General features: G+C 40.5%; 1 protein-coding gene across 1 annotated transcript in view; it reads right to left on the bottom strand.

Annotated features, from left to right (window-relative positions):
• Nucleotides 1-24,492, bottom strand: part of SYTL2 (synaptotagmin like 2) — a 185,401-nt gene that overhangs the window by 35,759 nt on the left and 125,150 nt on the right. The window contains exons 10-13 of the mRNA XM_077484927.1: nt 11,051-16,177; nt 9,763-9,861; nt 5,411-5,449; nt 3,990-4,063 (exon numbers count right to left, since the gene is read on the bottom strand). Of these exons, the coding sequence (XP_077341053.1) occupies nt 3,990-4,063; nt 5,411-5,449; nt 9,763-9,861; nt 11,051-16,177 (5,339 nt within the window). The remainder of the gene's footprint in view (nt 1-3,989; nt 4,064-5,410; nt 5,450-9,762; nt 9,862-11,050; nt 16,178-24,492) is intronic.

The raw sequence follows: 24,492 nt of genomic DNA, 5'->3' as shown, positions 1-24,492 counted from the left end.
TGTTGTATACTGTATGTAGCTAATGGATATAGTTTGTTTGGCAAAAACTATTTTAAAGCAACATAAAACTCGGAGTTCGGCTTTAAAGGCAGATTAATATATACAGATTAGTCATAACATGATCACTGACAGCTAAAGTAAACAACTTCAATTACAGTGGAACCTTGGATTACGAGGAACACGGTTAACAAGCGTTTTCAAAGACTAGCAACTTTTTCTTTTTTTTATTCTGGTCCTTTTTTGCGAGTGTTGTCTCGCAAAACAAGCAGAATTCAAGCTAATGGGCAGTTGGCCAGAGGTGCCGGGACACTCGGAATGGTTTGGAGCCATTTGAAATACTCGGTTCCCGAGACTTTGAGGCTCTCCGGCGCACCCCCCCCTCCCCCAAAACCTCTGGCCACATGCGGTATTGTATGTAATAGAACTCAATACAGAACAAATTATCTTCGTTTCCATTGACTTCTATGGGGAAACTCGCTTTGATATGCGAGTGCTTTGGATTTCAAGCGTTCTCATGGAACGGATTATGCTCATAATCCAAGGTTCCACTGTATCTTGCTACAATGGCATCTAAAGTGGGTGGGCTATATTAAATGAACATGTCACTGAAGTTGATGCATTGAAAACAGAAAAAAAAAAAAAAAAATGGGCAAGTGTAAGCATCTGAGTGACTGATGAAGGCCAAATTGTAGTGGCTAGATGACAGTCTGAGCAACACCAAAACTACAGCTTATGGGATGTTCCCAGTCTGCAGTGGTCTAAAGAAGGAAAACTGGCAACAGGGTCATGGCCAGCCAAGGCTCACTGATGCATGAGGGCAGCAGGCTGGCCTGTGTAGTCTGATCCAATAGAAGAGCTATTGTAGCTCAAACTGATGAAAAAGTTAACACTGGTTCCAAAGGAATGGTGTCAAAAGAGACGATAAATCAGTTTGTTGATTATGGAGCTGCATAGCCACATACACTGGTCAGGGTGTCCATGTTGATCCGTGTCCACAGCCAAAAGCGCCTACAACAGGCATCAGAACTTGACCACACAGCAATGAAAGGTGGTGCCCTGGTCTAATGAATTCAATAATGGTTTGAGGAACACAACAACCAGCTTGAGGTGTTGACTTGACCTCAAAATTCTCCAGATCTCAAACCAATAGAGTATCTGTGAGGTGCTGAAAAAAACCAAGTCTGATCCATGGCGGCCCCACCTTGCAGCTTACAGAACTTACTTACGGACATGAAATTCTCAACAACAAAAGTCCTATCCTAGCAACGTTAGCTTGCTTCAGGAAACTAGCAGTGTATGCAATATATAAAGTGTACAGCTTTACCATTAGGTGCCCATGCTCTATTTCTGCACAGCAAAATGGCAAATTGTAATTCGGATCACATTTCTGTGAAACTGAAATATCAGCCGTGAGTGGATTGACCCTTTCACATCCTGTAAGATCTATTGGTAATTAGAATGCAGTCTGTTTCTCAGTAGTGAAGGATGTTAAGGTTTTAAACATTGTTGTTTTACTCCAAGGCAACATGCAATACATGCAGACGTGTAAAGCGCATACAACAATGAAGGTTTTACAAACAGTGGTTAGCAAGCCCTTCATTCCCTTACATCAACAGATTTACATACAATGAGAACAGGAGTGCAATGGCAGATCTGTCAAGGGAAATGGATACAAAAACAGAGTAAAATGGCGACAGATGAATTTGACAGACTCCTATAAAAACAATTATAACATTTCATAAGCATTTTCATTCCACAATGATCATAAAAGTCTAAATTTTTGTTTGCAAAAGGTAACATATGCAAAAGTAGATGTGTTTAGTTTTTGAACTGCTGTATTTCAAATAATAAAAATTGTAAAGAAAAAAAAAGTCCCTCTCAAGCCATTTCCGGTGAAACTGATCTGCATGTACAAAGATACATTATCTGCTTTGAAAATCAGAACTTGAAGGAAAAAAAATAAATAAAATAAAATAAAATAAAATAAAACACGTTCACAGTGACCCATCACAGATTATCTAGAACTATTAGATAATCTAATTTGTTATGGGTTCTGCACCACTTTTTTCTACTTTATTTTTATCCAGTTTATTAGATATATTGTAAAATATAAAAAAACAAAAAACACTTTTCACATGGGGATGCTGGGCATACTTTGTTCCTTACCTGAACGAAGCATGTAGTTGACTGTACTTTGACTTTATAGATTTATTGACTTAAATAAAAAATGCATCTTAAAACATTACTCAAGTTCAGGGTTCTAACCAGACAACTAGCATCTTCAAAAAAATAAAATTAGAATCTTGCATGAGGGCCAATTGGTGACTATGTCCACCACTGCAATAGGATCTACTTAGGTCAAATATCTTTTCCTAGATGCAGAAAACCTTTACATGTTTAAATAATTAAAACCGTAAATAGAAATCACAAAAGATTTAATCGGGTGACCGGTAATGGCCACAAGGCCAAACAGTGTGTATACACACACACACACACACACACACACAGCTTTATTAGAGAGAAAAAAAAAGATAAAATACTCAATCTAGGCCATAAAATATGAAGGTGCTCAGCCAAGCTTAAACCAAAATCACATGGATTGTACGCAATACTGAAAGTATTTTAGTCTTCCCAAAGGAGGAAGCCCTACATAATTACAGTAGATATATGCCAGCCCAAACGTGATTCATGACTCGCTCTTCCTCGGGGTCAACATAATGGACATAATATAGTCCATAATAGCATAGTTAACAGGCCTGGGTTTAAATGGTTAGAACGATAGTGATGCATGCAAAGAGGTCTGATCCATCAAGGTGGAAGTGGTGGGGAACAGCAGCTCCGACCCCCCCATAGTACGCTTGGACTAAAGCCTAGTACACACTAGTAGTTTCGGTCAACCCAGAGCGAAAAATAAATAAAAAAAAAAAAAAGACAGCTCTGGAGGAGCTGCTGTACTAAGCTTGTGATGTTAGCACAGCAGGAGAGATCGCTGTACTATTGTGTTTTGACAGGGTGACAGCTCCCCCACCAGAACACTCCAGTCAGTGCTCTGTCGTTGGCTGAAAGCGCCGATCGAGAGCCGGTCAGCAGATTTTTTTTTTAGTCATTCCCCATCGACAGAAGCCGGCTTCTGTCCGACAGACTACAGTACACAGGCCGAATGTTGGCTGGTCTCTATTGAACCGGCCAATGCCGCCTGACATTCGGCCTGTGTGGACTGGAGTTGAGAAACACTGCTTTAGAGCATATAGTGGTTCCATCCGGTATCATAGCCGGCCACCACCATACAAACTGGAAGACAGCAGGTTGCTGTGCTGCCGGATGGACCCAAGTATGTTCTAAGGCAAAGCGCTCTAAGAGACAGTTCCCCACCATTTCCCCCCGTGATGGATCAGACCTCTTTGCATGCATCACTGTGCTTTTACCCATTTGATCCCAGGCCTGTTTTTCACTATGCTGTTACTAAGTTATGGTGTCCATTATGTTCCCCCTGAGGTGAACATAATGGACATCATAACTTAGTAACAGCATAGTGAATAACAGGCCTGGGATCAAATGGGTAAAAGCAGGCATCTATCTACTGTAATTATGGATGCCTACCCCCAGGAAGGACTAAAATACTGTCAGTAGTATTGTGTAAAATCCATGTGATTTTGGTTCAAGTAGTTGAATATATTACAACCTGGATTGAGCATTTTATCTGTTTTTTTTCTACTAAAGCTCTGTATGCATTTTTAAATAAAATTAGGGCCATTAAGGCCCTCGTTACACGACAAACCAGTTGTGGTGCTATTATATACTGTTCAAGTTGTATGGGGTCAGGCACCAATGTAGTTTTGGATCACGACTTTTGCATACTAGAAAATTAAAAGCTTTTAACACGAATGCGCATGTAATGTGAATTTAAACAGGAATTATTATATTTTGGAAGCGCAAGAGGAAAAAAAATAAAAAAATAATAAAAAAAAAATTAAAAAATGCACACTTACATCATCATTAATGAAAGCCGGCACAGACTGGCTCAGTCGTTTTAGTGTTTCAGCATTTTGTGGAAAGGAGTTCACTGTAGGAGCCAAATGCAGAACGTTATTCTTGACAAGGCCGAAATTTTACATAGAAAAGATCTTGTATGTTATGTGATCAATGTACACATGGATTTCTCTTACTGGACCTCATTTATCTGTGTCTAAAAGAGAATGGTTCTTGCTGGCTACAACAACCAGCGTCTTTTCTCTCATCCTGTAGTTGCTTTACTAAAGGCAAAGTCGGCTGTTCACTTTGCAAAGGAATTTGCCCCAAAGCCTGGTGAAGGATTTGAAGCTCTGTTGACATCCATCCAATTATGTGCAAAAATAAATAAATAAAAAAAACGCAAAAATAAGAAAACTTGGAAATGTCACTGCATATGTCCATTTGCCTTCAGTAAATCAACTCCTTTGTATCAGTAGAAGAACAAAAGCACTTTTCATTCTTGCTGTTAAAGCCCAGATCAAGTAGTAGAAACAGGTATGCAGTCAGACCCACGTTGTACTAACGATCTCCATTTTAACAGTGTTTTCTTCACTTTCAGGTTACACCAGTTGTCCAGGGTGTATAAATACGACTGTGCAGTCCAAAAGGCGCCAGCATTTACAATCAGTGCTCCCAGTAACAGAACTGGACTCCTCCCTTCACATTTTCTGCAATACACGTCTCTGAGAGACCATCTGTGCTAGGGGGTGTGGCTGTTACTCAGCTATGCTAGCATAGACTGATGGAATGTTTGGGCAGGAATCAATTTCTTAGGGAAAAAAAAGCTTTTCGACTAGAGTTGGGATTAAAGGCTGCACGCATTCACCAGACGTGGACGTATAGTGCTTGTAAAAATCTTTAAAAAAGGGGGAAGGTAACTTAACCTTTTTACAAAGTGCGCAATTTCTAAAATTCTAAACATTCATACTCACCTAGGTGGATGCAGCATTGGTCCAATGCTGCAGCTGTCCCCTTGGACTCTACAATGAGAACTGAGCAAGGAAAGACTGCCAATTGCTCAGCTCTCTGGTCTGCTCAGAGCACTGTCCCTCCAGTGCTCACTGGGCTTTTGAGAAGGCATAAGCAGCTGGCTCAAGCTCTCAGCAGCACATTGGAGGCCGAACCAGTTGGCAGACAGGCATCTGGGTGAATCCCGACATTATCAGGATTCCCTGTAGAGTCTGGATCGGCTTTGTGACAGCCAGTAGCAGGCTTTAGCCTGCTGTTGGCTGAACCTGGATCACAGGAGTGCAGGACCGAGTGCACTCCTGTGACCCACGGGAGAAATATGGCCAAAAGATTTGGGAATATATGTCTCCTTTACAAAGGATTTTCAACCTTTTATAGTTTACATTTCATTAAAGAACAGCAAAAAACACACATGCAAGCGATTAGGTACCTGGTATATCTTCTGTTGGACTGCTTGAATTTAATTGATCTGTCCAGGAAAGAGCATAGGAGTAAGAAAAAAAAACACAACACAATCATAGCAGAACTCAAGGCAAACAGATATGCAGCTGAAATACAGGTATGTAGTTTTCTCTGCCAATGGATTTACACTCTCAAACTTGTGATTTACCCTCACCTGAAACACACAGCCAGGTAGGTGACAACACTGAGTCTGAAATTCAGCTCTGAGTCACCGCTTCCCCTTCAGGCTGCTCATAGGATAAAGAATAAGCAGAATCTTTTCTGTCCAATAAGCACAAGGGCAAGCCGCTAAGTAGTAATGTAACCTTACTGGCTGTAGACAGTAGCAGGGGTGTATAATGTCAAAGCAAGATGTAAAGAATCCTTTGGCAGGTAAGACAGTGAATGTATATGTATTTCAACTGTATTTAGCTGTTTCCGTAGAATTCCATTTCAACCCAAAACTGCATGGAAAGAAAATTTTGGATTAATTTAGAAGGACTGGACACGGACACGTTAGCACATATCCACAGCCTAACACCAGACAACTACCACATTCTACAATTAGGAGTTACAAAAAAAAAAAAATAAAAAAAAAAAAAAAAAAAAGTAGTGAACTTTGGTGAGAAACATTAATGTCACAAATATGCATGAAAATTATTTTAAAAGTTCTGTTCGGGAGGGGAAGATTATAACCAAACAACTCCAGACAAATTGCTAAATAAATGCAGTGAAATATGTATATAGGGGTAGGATTTGTATTTCCACTCAACCAGAAACGTACATGGTTCGACCACGTGGAAAAGCCAGGTTGGAAACTTGGATTTTTCTTTACTGCAGTAAAGCAATACCTTCCGGTCACCTCCCTGCCCTCATCTTATGTTTGGACAGGGAGGGCACAGGCCCAGGTCAAAATCGGGTAGTATACGCATTACATTTAAAATATATTTTTAACTAAAAAAAAAAAAGAAAAAAAAAAAAAGGCAGTTAATGCCTGCCTGAAAATCAACTTCAAACATACCAACCACTGAGCCTTTAGCATCCCCGTTTTGGCAGGACGGGGAGAGAGTAAAAATTACAAGAAACCCTATAAGTCAGGACTGTGTCCTGCTCTCTGCTACTGGTTGGTGGACCTTAATGAAGGCTATGCCGTCTACCCTCGACTGTGAGGCGATGTACTCATACATATTTGTGATCATTAAAATGGTTTAATGTTTTAGTGACTACGTGATGACGACACAATACTAGAATTTCCTTGGCAACTGGAACAACAACTTACATATTTTCTCTTTAGACGGCTTTCTTCAAATTTGCAATCCAAACTATTAGGATGTACAAACTTACCTGGCCAACTGCTACAATAATAAGCCGGGGACATAAAGGGTTATATTACAAGGTAAACAATTTTTAGCAGCTACAGAATTGTTCAACTTTGGGAGTTTCTCTTGGTAGAAGGATATGAGCAAGGTACACTTTACTTGCACTTTACTAGGGTTGCTTTAGAAGAGCCGGAGTTTCCAAAGGTCATAATACCTTCCTAATTGTATGCACTGTAATGCTAATGGACATACTGCACTTCACCTTAAAGCGGGAGTCCACCGGGACTCCGCATTTTTTTTTTTTTTTTTTTAAAAGCCAGCAGCTACAAATACTGCAGCTGCTGGCTTTTAAAATAGTGACACTTACCTGTCCAGCGCGCCCGCGATGTCGGCACCCGAAGCCGATCGCTAGGTCGTCTGTCGGGTCCTGCCGCCGCCATCTTGGGTATGGGAATCAGGAAATGGAGCCTTTCGGCTTCTTTTCCCGGTTCCCTACTGCGCATGCGCGAGCCACGCTGCGCAATGAGGACGGTCCCCGCTGCCTCTGGGAGCTGTGTGTTTCCCAGCAGGCAGCGGGGCACTTGCTGAAGGGGGCGGGCGCTTGCGGAAAGGGGCGTAACGTACGCCCCTTTCCGCAGAGAGCTAGCCCGGAAGTGGGTGCAGTTACCTGGATTATCCAGGTAACTGCACCCCCCTCCCCCCTGAAAGGTGCCAATTGTGGCGCCGGAGGGGGGGAGGAATCCGATGAGCGGAAGGTCCATTTTAGGGTGGACCTCCGCTATAAGGAATAGAAGGATATATACATACATCACCAATAGAGGAAAAAACTGATCTCACATATTTTCAGTCTGTGGGAAAGGGGATCTCACATTTTCTCAGTCTGGATTCTTACCGACTCTTAAATGGACCTTAGCTAGAACCATTTTTTAGGGCAACTGGAAATTCTGCTTATCAACACATATATATTATAAAACAGGATTCTTTACTTAAACCATTTCAAGCTTACACACTAAGCAGCTGATTAAGAATCTATAAATGCCCAATCAGGCATCATAATATCTTAGATTCATTTTTGTTTGGCTGCTACAGTTCAGAGCACTGCACTGAAAACCATTGCTCCCAGCCCATGTGTGTTCATATACCAAAGATGCTTTCAACATCAGTGGCATAGATTTCTGAAGTGGAGCATACAAAACTGCAAACACTGGAGTGGTTACCAATGGCAGTCAATCACAATCCTTTAGTCTGTTTGACGAATGAAACCTGAAAGACTACAACTGCTAAATTTTTCATAGATCAGCCTTGTTGAATGGGAAGCAGTGGAGCCAGCACGTGGGGTTCAGCTATCCACATCCAGGACCTGATACATCTCAAAAACATTTAGTTAGGAATAAAATGAGCCACACACCCCAATGCCTAAAGCAATATAACAAATCTGAGCTTTTTACCAGTAATTGCAGGCAAGCATATCTGTAGCCAGGTTAGAGCTGGACTAGTGGGACACAAGGCCAAGTTGCTGCCCCTGTCAAGTTATAAAGCTGCAGCCCGAATTTGGCACCGCAAACGGAGTTCAACTGAACCATGTGCGATACTTTGACTACACAAGAATGCTTAACAAAAAGCAATATAACATAAAATGGATTGACTCAACCGAAAAATTCTCAAGTATAGTGTAGATACATTCAATGTGTGGTTTAACTGAACCCAGTTTGTAGTGGCAGCTATGGCTCATCCCGAAATGTAACACAACAGTATAAAGAGCTAAGCTGCAATGCATGCTTATGTAAATAAACACAATTCTTCACATTAACACCACATACCTCACAACAAGAAACAAGAGAAGACAAAAGTTGTTTAGGACAGCCATGCATTTAAAAAAACAATGGCAATACAGACATTTTCTCAGTGACTGTTTATATGGCTTCTAAATGAAACTTTCAGTCTAAGACTCAACTTTGCCATCTGTGCAAACCAGAGTCTCCTTTTTACAAGTCCTACAGTGGCAGTCAGTTGTATACATCATTCTCTAGGACAGGGGTTCTTAGCAGCGATATGGGGGTCAATAAAGAGGGTATGAGAATGGGTCCCAAAATTGCTGAGCCTATAACTAGAGTGGAGAAATGAACTTGCCGAGTCCAATGACATGCAAGTAACATGGGTCAGCAACTGGACCTGGAGTCCTTGTTTTGCGTGCACAGGAAACAGCAGCAAAACAGGTTGTAGCCATATCATCCATTTGTGGTGTGCAATTTTTATACAAAATAGAGGTATGATATAGGATTTTCTTTTGGATTATTTCTGATCTAATTATTTGTAAAGTAAAACCAGGCAATTGACATCTTTTGAATTAACACCCAATAGGACTAGTGATGAGGATTTTGACGGGGAAATAAAGGACATACTGGACAATCCTTTGGCGATCTGTAAAACTAAGTTAAGAACCTCAGATCTTGGGTATGGTGGCATTTGGAACCAAAGGCAAAGATTGATCTTGATTCCCAATAGGGTTATGGACCCAAGAGGGGATCAAAGCTAAAACCAACATCTGCCTCTTTTACATGAACCCAGTTTGGATAGATTTCCATTTTAGTCAGCAGTTTAAGCACACCAGTAACAAAACCTTTTAAAAGGGTAATTAAAAGTACTTGGTGGAACAACAGAAACTACAGACAAGTTACACATGACAAAGCTTAAACATGACCATTTGCATTGAATGTACTGTAGTACAACTGAGAAAATGTCTTATGCTCATAATACTTAACATGCATAATGTTTTATTTTAGTCATCAGGGATGGGACCAGAGCCTTTGTCATCTACAGCCCAAAAAGTGATGAGTGACTGAGGATTTACGATAAATGCTTAGAGCAAATGCCTCTGGTACCATCAAAATACGTAGTGCCAGGTCATCCAGGGGACTCCTGGTCTTCTACTGAGGGTTAGTGTTATGGAGCAGAGGGTGTTTAAAGCATGTTAGCTAGTTTAGTATGGCCTTAAGAGGTAGCAGACATGCTACATCCTCACTTGTACTTGTGGGGGACACCTCCTCTACAGCTTTGGAGTTGAGCATTTTAGCTTCGCTCCTTTTCAGTGCACGCAATATGGGGTTTGATTCGTCCATACCTGTCATAAAACAAAGCAGGTGAGCACCGTACAAAATGTAAAACAGGTAAAACACTCAGGATGCTCATGGTATCTGCAACCAGTTATAAAGAGTACTGAAAAAATTAAGTATTCTTGCCCCAGCAGGAAGGCAGTTTTCAAAATTGTAGGAAACAAATTAGACATTTACTCTCATGCGATGACCACCACTATTTCCTGAAATAAAAAACTCTTCATAAATGAAACCCCACCATAGCTAGAAGCAAAACCAATTAAGGAACTTAGAGATTTCCTCCTTCAGACAACTTTAATTTGCTAGTTTGTGGCATTACCCATATACCAATTGCATCACTAGTCTTATGGGAGGTGGGGGCTACTTACCGTATTTATCGGCGTATACCATGCACTCCCCCCCCCTAAAAATAGGGGGGAAATCGTGGGTATATGTTATGCACCGACAGCATACCTCAGAGGGGAACGGGTGCCACCAAATTCACAGAGCCATTATCTACTCTCCACTCGGCTCTCCTGTCCCACACACAGTCCCACCTGCACCACTGGCATTGGACCAGTGTTCTGTCTATCACAGGAGCTGGTCCAATGCCGATAGGGGAGGTGGGACTGTGTATGTGACTGCCTACTGAGAGCCGAGTAAACAAGAGATGACGGCTCTGATTTCCTGCGAGAGATGAGAGATGGTGAGCTGTATTGATGGGCACAGATCAGACTGCAGATGGCCACTAACCAGGCTGCATTGATGCTCACTGAACGTTATTGTGCTTCAAAAGCGATTTAAAAAAAAGCTTTTCCTGAAACTTCTCTCAATTGGGGTGCATGTTATACGTCGATAAATACGGTAATTGTAAAGCCTATAGATACATTAGCTATATATATATATATATATATATATATATATATATATATATATATATATATATAAAATACAGGAAACAATGCAATGTGAATTACTAAGGGTCCTTAGAATTTTAAATTACCTGTAAACAAAACAAAAAAAAAAAAAATTATAAGGAATGCCTCAGCATAAAGGACAAAAAACCACAAAAACCAAAATAAACTTGTCTGAAGGTGGAAAAACAACTGCAAACTACATTTTGTTAAAAAAAATAATCAGTTTCAATTTCCAAAAATAGCATTATTGATGCAATAAATACTGTAGAGCTAGGCTGTAAGAATTAAGACAAGAACCTACATCCATCTTTGTCGACATCAGAAGCAATATATCCACCAAGCTCAAAATCCATACTTTTGGACATTTCCCTTCGATATGGAACTTCAAGATATAGCTCCAGTGTACTTTTACGCAAAGAGCTGCTCTTTTCTTTCATGGGGGAACTCTGTCGCATTTCTATGAAAGGTGAATCGGTCTTGGAAGGAGATTCCTGGATTGTTTCATATTGGAGAGATTGTACATTTTCTTCCACGGAAGCTTCTTTTCCTTTAGGGGACATTTCAGAAACTGTGCCTTCTGCCACAATGTGTTCACTAAATCTGGGCTGCGATTCCTCTGAAGTCACATGATTAGAAGGCACATTTCCCATGAATGGCTCTTCCTCATCATTCACATCCTCTTTTTGATCTTTTTCTGAGCTTTTAGCATGGTATATTTTTGTCGGCGCGGAAGCCTTCCCAATTGTTTCTCCAATTTCCTGTTCTAAAATAACCGGAGCCTGAGAAACAGAGGTTACACTTTCACGCATCACCAAATCTTGTTTAGCTGGTAAAGCCTGAAGAGAGCCTGAAACTGGTTTGGTTGCAGTTAAATCTCGAGACTCATCATACAATTTTTTTAGTCCTTCATCAAAATAATTAAATGGCGCTCTAGGCACAACTTTTGGCATGTCAATTCTCTCTACAATTTCTTTTTTACGCTCTTCTTTTTCTGCTGGAGTAAGGGCTGGAGTAAGGTCACACTCTCTTGCAATGGAAGTCTCAGATTCTTCATCAAGATTAACACCGTGTTTACCTGTGGTTTCATTACTAACATTTATCTTGGTTGATGAGAGATTTATTACAATAGGCTGTTGGAATGATGAACTTCTTTGAACATTGCTTTTAATCTTGTTTGAAGAAACTGTCAAGACTTTGCTAAAGTTCTCTTCAGGACTTTGCATGTTCATAAATTCATTCTGGCTTAGTTTAACTTCTGAAACCGGTGACGCCTCCAACAATTCATTATATAGTTTTTGTAGTCCCCTATCAAAGTCAGCAGAATGCTTTGGTGGTGGAATTAGAGTTCTTTCAACTGTCTCATAAACGTGTTCACCATTATCAACTTGTGCCTTGTCATTTTTTAAATTATCCCTCTCATAGTTTTTTAGAAAATGAAAAGCCTCAGCACCTACAGAAGAATTTTCATCATCTAACCCAATTTGTTTCACAAGAGGCTGCCTTCGCTCACACTCTTTATGAAGCATTCGTTCCCCATTTTTATTAACTGTCAAGTTTTGATTTTCTACATCCCCATTTGCCATTTCATCATTCTTCGGCTTATACTCCAATTTAACTGAGGTGGCCCCTTCCAATGATTTGTCAGAAAACTCATCCCTCAACTTTTGCAACCTCAGACTAAATTCATTCAACTTTTCTGGTTTTTGGGCAGATTTAACTACAACTTCAGAAACTTCTTTATGGTCAGAGACTTCAAATGAGGATTTTGACTTGGTCTGAGTCTCGGATACTGAAGTAATTTCTATTGGGTTGCAGGCTTGAAAGACAGAAACATTTTCCTGCTCTTCTACAGAATTCCTTAAACTATTATCACTACTTTTTTGCTTAATAAATGTACTCAAAAGAGGTGTCTTGTTTTTATGATTATACACATCTTTGACTGGCTGAACCTGAGTGTCTGGTGTGTCTTCTCGAATATCCTCTAAACTTTGTGATTCTAGCTTTGATTTTATCTTGGCTACAAATGATTCCTTACTTAAATCAGGATTAGACCTAAACTGCCTGTTTTTAGTATCTGAGAGTGTCCTATCATTTGGGTTAGCCTTATGGTCTACATTCCAGAAGCTTCTTAAGTTCTGAAATGTGGTTGATTTGTGTCTGTCTTTTAGGTTGTCATTACTACTTTCACTTAGGGACACACTTCTACCTGGAGGATTTTTACCAGTACTGTTCTGTTCATTTTCAAAAAATGAATGGAATGTATGTCTCTTTTTGAATTTTGATCTAGATTCTGCTAGAGCTGACACTTCGTCTGCATCCAAACTGCTATTTTTTACCAAAGAACCATCTGGCTGTTTAGCATTTAATACCACTTCATTTTTCTCATTTTCCCAAAATGACTTTAGTTGATCAACAGGCAACAATGCATTCTCTTCCTCCTCTTCCACCATTACCCTTTTAAAAGTCACAAGGCTTGGGCTGTTCTGATCATCACTCTCAATTGAACTGCTCTGTGGAGTAATGGATATCTCTCTTGAACCTAGCATTTGTTTGCTACTGCTCAGAATGGTCTTCTTAGCTGCAGGCAGGGCTGACTTGTCACCTTCCCAAAACTGTTTTATATCACTAACTCTTCTTTGAGGAACATTAAACTTTACAGTGTTGTGACTTGGAGGAACTTCTATTTTTATATAGTCTACGCTCTCAGGCCGTGAACCATCTAGCGGTCTATTCTCAGAATCCATATTGAGAGTTTCTGCCTCAACCATTCTTTGAATTTGAGGGTCATCCGTCAATAAGTCAGATTCCTTTTCACCTTTTAACCCTTCTTCACCCTTATCAAACACCTCTTTATCTTCCTTAAGCTGTGGATCAGTTAGCATATAGTCTGCTGCTTGGTTAGACAATTTGCTAGCTCCACCTTTACTTTTCCCCAAGTCCAAGAGATTTTCAACAGGATTAATTTTTGCAGGAGGAACAGATTCTTCTTTCATTACCTGGACTAGTGTAAGCAGAGCAACATTTCCAGTTTCTGACAGATCATGATCAGTGCTGTCTGTACTGCTCAACAACAAGCTTGGCTTTCTAACTTCAGGAATTTCTTGATTGGGGGAGACTGGTTTGTCAGATCCACCTCCACTCGTATCATATTGCAGACAATTTTCAGCTTCAAGATTTAAATTAATTAGGCTTGGTGGAGAGATATTTTCCTTGCTGGTTTGTGTCAAGAGTTCATCATTCTTTATACCAGACTGGTCATCATCAGTATCTGTGCTGCTTAATGATAGCCTTGGCTTCTTAAATGTAGAAATTTCCTGACTGGGTGAAGAGGTTTTGCCAGATTCACCTCCACTTGTACCATATTCCAGATTTAAATTAATCAGCCTTGATGGAGAGATATTTTCCTTGCTGGTTTGTGTCAAGAGTTCATCATTCTTTATACCAGACTGGTCATCATCAGTATCTGTGCTGCTTAATGATAGCCTTGGCTTCTTAAATGTAGAAATTTCCTGACTGGGTGAAGAGGTTTTGCCAGATTCACCTCCACTTGTACCATATTCCAGATTTAAATTAATCAGCCTTGATGGAGAGATATTTTCCTTGCTGGTTTGTGTCAAGAGTTCATCATTCTTTATACCAGACTGGTCATCATCAGTATCTGTGCTGCTTAATGATAGCCTTGGCTTCTTAAATGTAGAAATTTCCTGACTGGGTGAAGAGGTTTTGCCAGATTCACCTCCACTTGTACCATATTCCAGATTTAAATTAATCAGCCTTGATGGAGAGATATTTTCCTTGCTGGTTTGTGTCAAGAGTTCATCAATCTTTATACCAGACTGGTCATCATCAGTATCTGTGCTGCTTAATGATAGCCTTGGCTTCTTAAATGTAGAAATTTCCTGACTGGGTGAAGAGGTTTTGCCAGATTCACCTCCACTTGTACCATATTCCAGATTTAAATTAATCAGCCTTGATGGAGAGATATTTTCCTTGCTGGTTTGTGTCAAGAGTTCATCATTCTTTATACCAGACTGGTCATCATCAGTATCTGTGCTGCTTAATGATAGCCTTGGCTTCTTAAATGTAGAAATTTCCTGACTGGGTGAAGAGGTTTTGCCAGATCCACCTCCACTTGTACCATATTCCAGATTTAAATTAATCAGCCTTGATGGAGAGATATTTTCCTTGCTGGTTTGTGTCAAGAGTTCATCATTCTTTATACCAGACTGGTCATCATCAGTATCTGTGCTGCTTAATGATAGCCTTGGCTTCTTAAATTTAGAAATTTCCTGACTGGGTGAAGAGGTTTTGCCAGATCCACTTCCATTCTTGTCAAATTCCAGGCAATTTCCAGCTTCTAAATTCGAATGCATCACTCTTGGTGGGAAGGTATTTTCTATGCTGTTGGCTTGTGTCAAGGGTTCACTATTCTTTATAGCAAACTGGTCATCCTTGGTATCCGTGCTGCTTACTGACAGCCTTGGCTCCTTAATTTCAGAAACTTGACTGGGTGAGAACATCTTGCCAGATCCACTGCCATTCTTACCAAATTCCAAGCAATTTCCAGCTTCTAAATTTGAATTATTTACTCTTGGTGGGGAAGCATTTTCTATGCTGTTGGCTTGTGTCAAGAGTTCATCATTCTCTATATCGGATTGGTCATTATTGGTATCTGTGCTGCTTAAAGATGATCTTGAATGAGGTTTCTCAACCATTTCAGATATCTGATGATTAGACATGAACTCAGAAGCTACAGGTATTCGGTCCTGCTTTAATGCAACTATGGGTACCTCAGTACCTAAACCCTCTTTGCCCACTTCAGAAATATCCAGGTATTTTGCTTCTTGACATTGTCCATTATCTTGCATGGTATTTGCTTCTTGATTTGATATTTTGCCAGATCCACCCCCTCTGTTACCATATTGTAAAGGACTTCTATTTTCAGAACTGAACTGTATTATCCCAGATGGAACACCATTATCTTCTACAAGGCTGACTGTTGCAGGGAGTTTAACATTTGGTATATCTGAATTATCTCCATTTTGCGTACCTAAAATGGACAAGCTTGACTTTTGTTCCCCAGCAGTATTGGGACTCTCCAGATAAGATGTTGGTTCAGATAAAGTTTTGAAGTTATTTTCATTGGGTCCAGATTCCTTTTTATTTCCACCTGTCTGAATAAGTATTTGTGAAGAAGTCCCTTTTGATGGCTGTAGCATACCTACAGGAGACGGTGGGTTGCCCTCTATCTCAGAACTTTTGCTAAACCAATCTAGAACTTTACTTATAGATTCATCTTGTGCCTTCATGACCATAAACTCATATTTATCATTTTTAGATGATGACGTATCACTTGGGCTCTCTGATAATGCTGGCTTACCTGGCTTTGAGTTTGAAACTTCAGGAGATCCAACCTCTGGCTTCTTATCTGTAACAAAAGAAACTCCTTTCTATAACTGTGCATGGAGGAAACATTACATTTATAGTGTTAACTTGGGGTCTAACTTGGTGATTAAAGTATTTCTAACGCTAGTAGGGAGAGTTTAACCTTATGCTTCCTGTTCTGTAGACCCAATAGGACATGAGATATATCGCTCCTATACAGTTGTTGACTGAAAAGATGTCACTGCAGGACAAATAGGAAGGATGAAACTTCCCAGCTAGGATAGTCAGTAATAAAACATGATAGGGGATCTAGCTCTTCCCTACACATTTGAAAACAAAAAAAGTTGCAGCTTTAGGGCCTGTTTACACTAGAATGCTGAGAGTGAACCCTGTGTTCCATACCGGTTTCCAGCACCGCATTCAAACCGGACTGCCCTTGGTACAAATGTGCACTGCAACCAGATTGCATTGTATTTGCTACTTCTGGTGCAGTGCGATTTCAGTCCATTATAGCACAGAACTGCATGTGAATCACACAGGAACATGCAGAGCGATCCTTCAGGGATTCACATTCAGTTCCCAGTGTGAATGGGCCCTTAGATACACTTTAAAGTCTAAATTAGCAGCAGACATTTGATGCAAAAACATCACCACTGCTGCATTGGTGCAAAGGCCTCGAAGACAAATTCTGCCTTGCAGATTGTAAACCAAGGCCATGTTTCTAAGCATTGCTCACGGGACAGCAACAATGATCAGAAGCAAACTTGCATGTATGGATAATGTCTATTTTTGGAACAAAAAGGATTCCTTCTATAACTGATGTTCTACTATATAATAGATCATGCATAAAAGGCATGTTGTGCATTGACCACTAAAAGCTTTGATTGTATAGTGAAGACGTGCACTAGCCAGTGATTAGCAATAGTGGTTAGCCAAAAAAAAATAAAAGTAGGATACAATTAAATAAGGCATTCTAAATGTAGTATAGCCTACATCAGCATCTTTCATTACTTCAGCCGAATAAAAATCTTTAATCTGACAGCTATAAATCAAAACTAGTTAGACTTTTCATAAGAAAAACAAAGATGTTTTCATTACAGACCTCCGCTTTTAAAAGCTCTTCTCTGGAAGCATTACTAACTCTGCTTTCTTTAGGTGACCTAGAGCCAGACAGAGGGACAGAAGACAGATGTCCTGATTGAGGCAAAAGGCAGAAACCACTTTAGGCGCAAGGTCTTTCCAGAGCAAAGACCCCCCCCCATCCTTTTGCAGGATAAGTTACCAGTCCAGATACTCACCTCACAGGAGGCAAGGACAAGGAATATCACATTTGCCACCAACCATGAAGCAAGATGGTAAAAAGGTCATTGAGACAGAAGACTTAGAAAATCTGGTAGAGCCTACAGAGCATCCACCAACAGTCTTACCAAGTTGGAGTACCACATCTGTCTGGGCCAATCCATAATAATGATCACTGGAATGCCCTCCATCTTGATTCTGCAAAGCAGACAAGGAAAAAAAAAAAAAAAAAAGTTCAGAAGTGTACTGAATCCATAGAGCCACCACAGCATCAAGCTCAGTGCCTCCTACACAGGTTCAGGAATACCTCCAGGTGAGGGGACCACACCTCTGGGTCCAGATGTTGCCAGCTGAGGAAGTCCATGTGCCAATTGTCTACATCTGAGATGTAGACAAGACCGTTTTTTCGGTGACTGTCGATGTATGCCACGGTCATGGTGTTGTCTGACTCTGTCCTGATCAGATGACCACCCAGCAGATGGCCCAGAGCTGCACAGACAGCCATATTGCCCCAGGATGCTGATCAGAAGATAACACTCCAACAGCAAAGTCCCCTACACTGAAAGAAGCCAGTATTGCTCAGCAGCCCAACAAGCTGGCATCCATTGTGAGGATCTTTGAAAAATACAAGAATGAAGGGCCTTGGCAGATCCAGAGCTTGATTCCTGAACCACCAAGGCAATGGCAAATTTGTCTACAGTGCCAACTGAATAGGTCTGTCCAGTGACTAGACTGACTTGCCCAATGATGGCAGAATTTTATGTTGTGATGTACAGATCTCAAGTAAAAACTGGGCAAACAGGACTACTCCATAAGACGCCATCATCAGACCCAGGTGTAAAATTAAAAATCAGATATACCGTGCTGTCTCTTTGGGTTTTAAGGTCGCAGACGGCACAGCAAAAGATCAGTTTGCAAAGTAAAAAAAATAGGAAAAGTGACATGTGCAGTGCCAATATGCTGTCTTTAAAGTGAACCAAAACAGAGTATTTTGACAAGGTGCACAACGTAGATGAACACCTTGAATAAGAGAAAATTAACATTTGAGTGTATACAAAAGTGAATGTACACTGTATAAAAAATAAAATAAAAAGTGCTCATATAAATTGAGAAAACATGAGGAGAAGACCTAACATTCAAATGTAGGTATTAACATATCTCTAATATATACAAAACAATCATGTGAAAAAATAGAAAACAAATTAAACAAAAGTTCAGAAAGTGAAATGGTTCAAAGTCCATAGATGAATGAACATGGTGACAGTGACTTGAAATATAAAATTTGTGTAGACAAGATTTGCCAATAGACGATCCACCACCAATAGGTATAAGGCTTAACAGAAGGATTGAACCCAAACAGGAATGCGCCTAATGAGTCAATTGAGCTTATGGTGTAATACGCCAAGGGGAACCAGCATCAACATTCACGACCTCTGGTTGGGGATATAAACTCCTGTGGTCCTTCACAACAATACTTCTAATGAATAACCCTCCGGAGGGGTAATGACCGGGGGCCGGATGAGTGATCGCTCCTGTACTGTACCACAATCCATATTTTAGATCAAGCGCTTTATCTTCACAAATGCGAGTGTTCCTCTTTACATAATAAATATCTTTTTACTGAAATGGAATTACACTAATGTGTTGTCTCGCCTTGTCTTCCTATAAACCATACGATATGGGAGAGATCACTCATCCGGCCCCCGGTCATTACCCCTTCGGAGGGTTATTCATTGGGGATATAAACTCCTGTGGTCCTTCACAACAATATTGCCAACGGAGGTCATGTATGTTGATTCTGGTTCCCCTTGGTGTATTACATCCCAAGCTCGATTGACTCATTAGGCATATACCTGTTTGGGTTCAATCCTTCTGGTAAGCCTTATACCCATTGGTGATAAAATTTGTGTAGACAAGATTTGCATTTCAATTCACTAGGTCACCATATTCATTCATCTATGGACTTTGAGCCATGTCACTTTATGGACTTTTGCTTCATTTGTTTTCTATGTTTCACAATTGTTTTGTATATATTAGAGATGGGTCTTCTCATGTTCTCAATTTATATGAGCACTGTTTTATATTTTTTTTTATAGTGTACATTCACTTTTCTATACACTTAAAATTTTACTTTTCTTTTATTCAAGGTGTTCATCTACATTGTACACCTTATCTAAATACTCTGTCTTGGTTCACTTTAAAGACCGCATATTAGCGCTGCACATTTCACTTACTTATTAGACCCAGGCCTGTTATGTGAAAAGAGTCAGATGGACTCTTGGACTGGGGAGCTCGAATATGAAATGTAAAGAGTCTGAAGTTCCTGCTGTGGGTAAAACACTCTGTCCTTTGCCATGTCCATGAATACCCCTTAGGATTTGGGAACTGAACAGTTTAGAGTAACTCCCCTGAAAACATTCCACCATAGGAACTTGGGCAACAACCACCTGATCCAGAAGTCTCAAGAGAGATCTGCTAATGTGTAGTAACACAGGAAAGTTAATTAGACAGGGCAAGGGGGGCAGGAAAATCCTACTTGTAGCCATTGGAAACCCCCTTCTGCACTAAAGTCTGAAATGCAAGCTGTCCAACAAAGTTGGCAAATGCCTCCACTTTGGACAGCTATGCAGAGGAAGGCTTGTCTGATAATTTGGTGCACTTTGAGCCCCAGACCCTGTGCATGGGATAGGAAGAGCTCGGGGGGTTCTGGACGTGGTGCAGTAGTGGAAAAACAAATAAGACTTTTCTTGACCGACAGCAGGGGTACAGCCTTTTCAGCCTATCGCTAAGGCTTCATCCACTGAAAAAAGGGATTGGTGCTCTTGCCGCCAGTAGCATCCTTGAGGATGGTACCTGGGTGTAGAGATGGAGACTTTGTGCCCCCCCCCCCCCCCCCGAAAGAGCAATTAAAGCAGACACTTTGTAGACAAGTTCCACAGTACATTACATTAATCAAATTGAAGGAACACCTGAAAAAGAGTGAAGAAAGGCTCCAAAGATGGGTCGGCTGCATTAATGGGCACCAGAGCAGTTTGTTTAAGCTGGGGGCACATGCTACAGCAGGAGTTTTCCTTCTGTATCTTGAAGGTATGTTGTGACCACAGGGCGGTTATGCAATGCAAGGCTCAGGGTAATGGAAAAACCCAAACAGCTGGTATCCAATAAGGGTTGCATGGCCAGGTCACCACGTTCATTGTTGGCAGGCAGCAGAAATGGACTAGACTGAAGATCTAAACTTATGGGTCTCCAACTTTGAATGGCAGGAAAGACCACAGAGCATGCGCATGTGACACTCAACCCAGAGGAGGATACCGGCACTCAGACCCACAGCATTAACACCTTCCACAGTGGAAAACAAGAATTTTAAAAGGTGCGCAGCAACCAAAGTAAATTAGATTGTTCACAGGTAATTTCCAGACTAGTGCCGGAATATCCAGTCCAGTAGGGTTCAGATGTGCCATTGCAAAAGCTAGCTTGAAGATGGATGTGCTAGATAACTGCTTCAAAAGGGGACCAGCTCTAGCAGTAATACATAAAAAAAAAAAAAAAAAAAAAAAATAATAAAAAAATCCTAAAAGAAAGAAATGGTGCAAGTATAAAGAGAACAGGTAAGGGTCTTTTACACAGCAAAGCTGATAAACTTTGTTTGCCAGAGTTCAATCCCCTTGAACGTGGCAGTGTGACCCAAAAGGTTAAACTCCACCCCCCCCACCCAAAAAAATAAAAAATAAAATAAAAAAAACAAACACCACAAAGTTCCATGAAAAAGCAAAGCAGTTTTGTTCCTGGGAGTTTGCCTGTTCATAAAGTAATTACAAAAGTTATAGTATAAAACAACCAATAGGAAGACATTCATTCAGGAAAAAGCCATCTCGATCCTATGCGTTTTATCCCTCTAAATTAGCTACAACTTAATATGGTTAATCAAGTTAAAAAGTGCATCTTAAAGTATAACTAAAAAAGGCAAAAGTTTTTTTCTTTAGGTTTTGGATAGAGGGATGAGAAAACCTGTTAGGGAGATTCACAATCTCGGTTTGTCCTGTTAATCATCATTGAAAGTAAAAGAAAATTCCAAATTTTGGGTTGTCCCCAGAAAGGGAAATCTTCCAATGGGGCCGCTAGTCCTGGTAATCTGGGGGGCTCCAAGGGATTCCCTTAATTTGCAGTGATTTCCTCCCACTTCCTGTTTGGCCATGGGACAGAAAGAAAGGGGAACACAGAATGGGACACAGACTGTAAAAAGAAAAAAAAAAAGAAAAATAGAAAGGACTTTTATTGCTACAGAAAAGCACTTTGATTGTACACCAAGTTACCAAGTACATGTCAGAACTAACATGCACACAGGAGAGAAGTCATCTTGTGTCGACCTTGCATCACAAGTTTAGTTTCATAAAAAAAAAAAAAAAAATTATCAAATACGGAATCTCTGGATTAACACTAAACTTTCAGTTTAGGAGATATTCAGAGTGCATGCAGCCGATGACATCACCAGTGAATGCGCTCTTAAGGTCCGGCTTACAGAGTGAGGTCAAGATGGGGAAGATGTCAGCCCTCGCAGCGGTGACATTGCGGCACTAGACAACTTTGTTCTAAGGCAAGTTTCTCATAATCTGCTAGTATGCGATGCGATCCGTGGGCGGATGAGGTTCTAATCCTTCCCTAAAATTTTTGCTTAGGGTACACTTTAAATTACACATTATGTCTCAGGCTGGTTACAGGCACATCACGTCTGGGCAAGGCATTCTGTAGGCACCAAGGTAAAGAGCAAGGATGCAACCTGACAAGGCCAACGCAGATTTGCTTCTGTAGTTAATGTGGCCAGAAAAGAACAGAAAGGCACAAACTGTAGAGTTGACTGGCAGGAACACCAAGTACTTAAAGTGATATTAAAGGCTTGTTTTTTTATGGTAAAAAAATAAAAAAATGACGTTATACTTACCTGCTCTGTGTAATGGCTTTGCACAGAGCAGCCCAGATCCTCCTCAGTGCTCCTGGCTCCTCCCTCCTGCCGAGTGCACCCACAGCAAGCAGCTTGCTATGGGGGCACCCAAGACCATTCAAACACTGAGTCACGGCTCAGCCCTGCCCCCTTTCTCCCCTCTTTGGCTCCCTGACTGACAGCAGAGGGAGCCAATGGCTTCGCTGCGGTCTCAGCCAATGAGGAGGGACTGTCCCGGATAACCAAATCTCTTGTGCAACATCTCTGGATAGAGATAAGGCTCAGGTAAATATTAATCGGGGCTGCTGCATAAAATACATTAAGATACAAAAAACTTCTGTCTTTAGAACCACTTTAGATAAAATGCAGTCTTTTTAATCAAATGTTTTATCCTGTGAGGGACAGAGTGATGTAATGCTAAAGTTTATGATTTTACATTTCTACATTTTAATGTTTACGTATACTGAAACTTTAGTTTTGAAAGGGTTCCCAATTCATTTCTGTCCCTGTCCTGTTTGTACCCCTGACCATGCCACTCTGGATTGCCTGCTATGTGAGCGGCCATCTTTCCCCCTCTTTCTTCATACCATCAATCCAGCAGTGCACCTGGGTCGCAAGGATAATCTAGATAGAAAGTGAATGTAGAGGAAATGCATATGATGCTGAATTGCAAAGACTTCATTAATTTGGGTCACAGTTTTAAAGTAAACTTACACTTTTCCAAATGTGTTACAGTTATATATGGCTAAACTAGGACTACCCCACAATTCCAAGATGCCAATGGATAAACATACAGTGAGCTACAGCCTAAAAACACAAACACTATTGCTACAAAGGTGAAGGGGCTTAAAGTGGAGCTCCACCCTAAAGTGGACCTTCCGCTCATAGGAATCCTCCCCCCCTCCGGCGCCACAATTGGCACCTTTCAGGGGGGAGGGGGGTGCAGGTATCTGCACTCACTTCCGGCATAGCTATCTGCGGAAAGGGGCGTAGATTCTGCAGAATCTACGCCCCTTTTCGAAAGTCCCCCGCTGCCTGTTGGGAAACACACGGATCCCAGAGACAGCGGGACCATCCTTATTGCGCAGTGCGACTCGCGCATGTGCAGTAAGGAACCGGGAAATGAAGCCGAAAGGCTCCACTTCCTGATTCCCATACCAAAGATGGCGGCGGCAGCACCAGAGAGACGATCGAGAGATGGGCTTCGGGTGCCGACATCATGGGTGCGCTGGGCGGGTAAGTGTTCTTATTTTAAAAGTCAGCAGCTGCAGTATTTGTAGCTGCTGGCTTTAAAAAAAAAAAAAAAAAAAAAAAAAAAAGGCGGACTCCCGCTTTAAATGTGACCTTAGTATGCTTTGGCATAATGTTTTAGCAATATTTTTGTACTCAGTGGATGTAAAATTCTTTCCTTTTAATGGTACAACTGTACACGCAATAAAGAAAAAAAAGAAAAAAAGAAGAAGAAGAAGAAGAAGAAGAAGAAGAAAAAGAAAAAAGAAGAAGAAGAAGAAAAAGAAAAAAGAAGAAGAAGAAGAAGAAGAAAGAAGAAGAAGAAAAAAGAAGAAGAAAAAAGAAGAAGAAGAAGAAGAAGAAGAAGAAGAAAGAAGAAGAAGAAAAAAGAAGAAGAAGAAGAAGAAGAAGAAAAAGAAAAAAGAAGAAAAAAGAAGAAGAAAGAAGAAGAAAGAAGAAGAAAGAAGAAGAAAGAAGAAGAAAGAAGAAGAAAGAAGAAGAAGAAAGAAGAAGAAAGAAGAAGAAAGAAGAAGAAGAAAGAAAGAAGAAGAAAGAAGAAGAAGAAGAAGAAGAAGAAGAAGAAGAAGAAGAAGAAGAAGAAGAAGAAGAAGAAGAAGAAGAAGAAGAAGAAGAAGAAGAAGAAGAAGAAGAAGAAGAAGAAGAAGAAGAAGAAGGAAGAAGAAGAAGAAGAAAGAAGAAGAAGAAGAAGAAGAAGAAGAAGAAGAAGAAGAAGAAGAAAGAAGAAGAAAGAAGAAGAAGAAGAAGAAAGAAGAAGAAGAAGAAGAAAGAAGAAAAGAAAGAAGAAGAAAGAAGAAGAAGAAGAAGAAAGAAGAAGAAGAAGAAGAAAGAAGAAGAAAGAAGAAGAAAGAAGAAGAAGAGAAGAAGAAAGA

Source organism: Lithobates pipiens, unplaced genomic scaffold, assembly GCF_037356315.1.
Source record: "Lithobates pipiens isolate NorthernLeopardFrog02 unplaced genomic scaffold, aLitPip1_a1.2 Scaffold_169, whole genome shotgun sequence".
NCBI classification, from domain to species: domain Eukaryota; kingdom Metazoa; phylum Chordata; class Amphibia; order Anura; family Ranidae; genus Lithobates; species Lithobates pipiens.
Note: the sequence above shows the minus strand (reverse complement) of the source record. Positions and strands in the feature narration are given on the sequence as shown.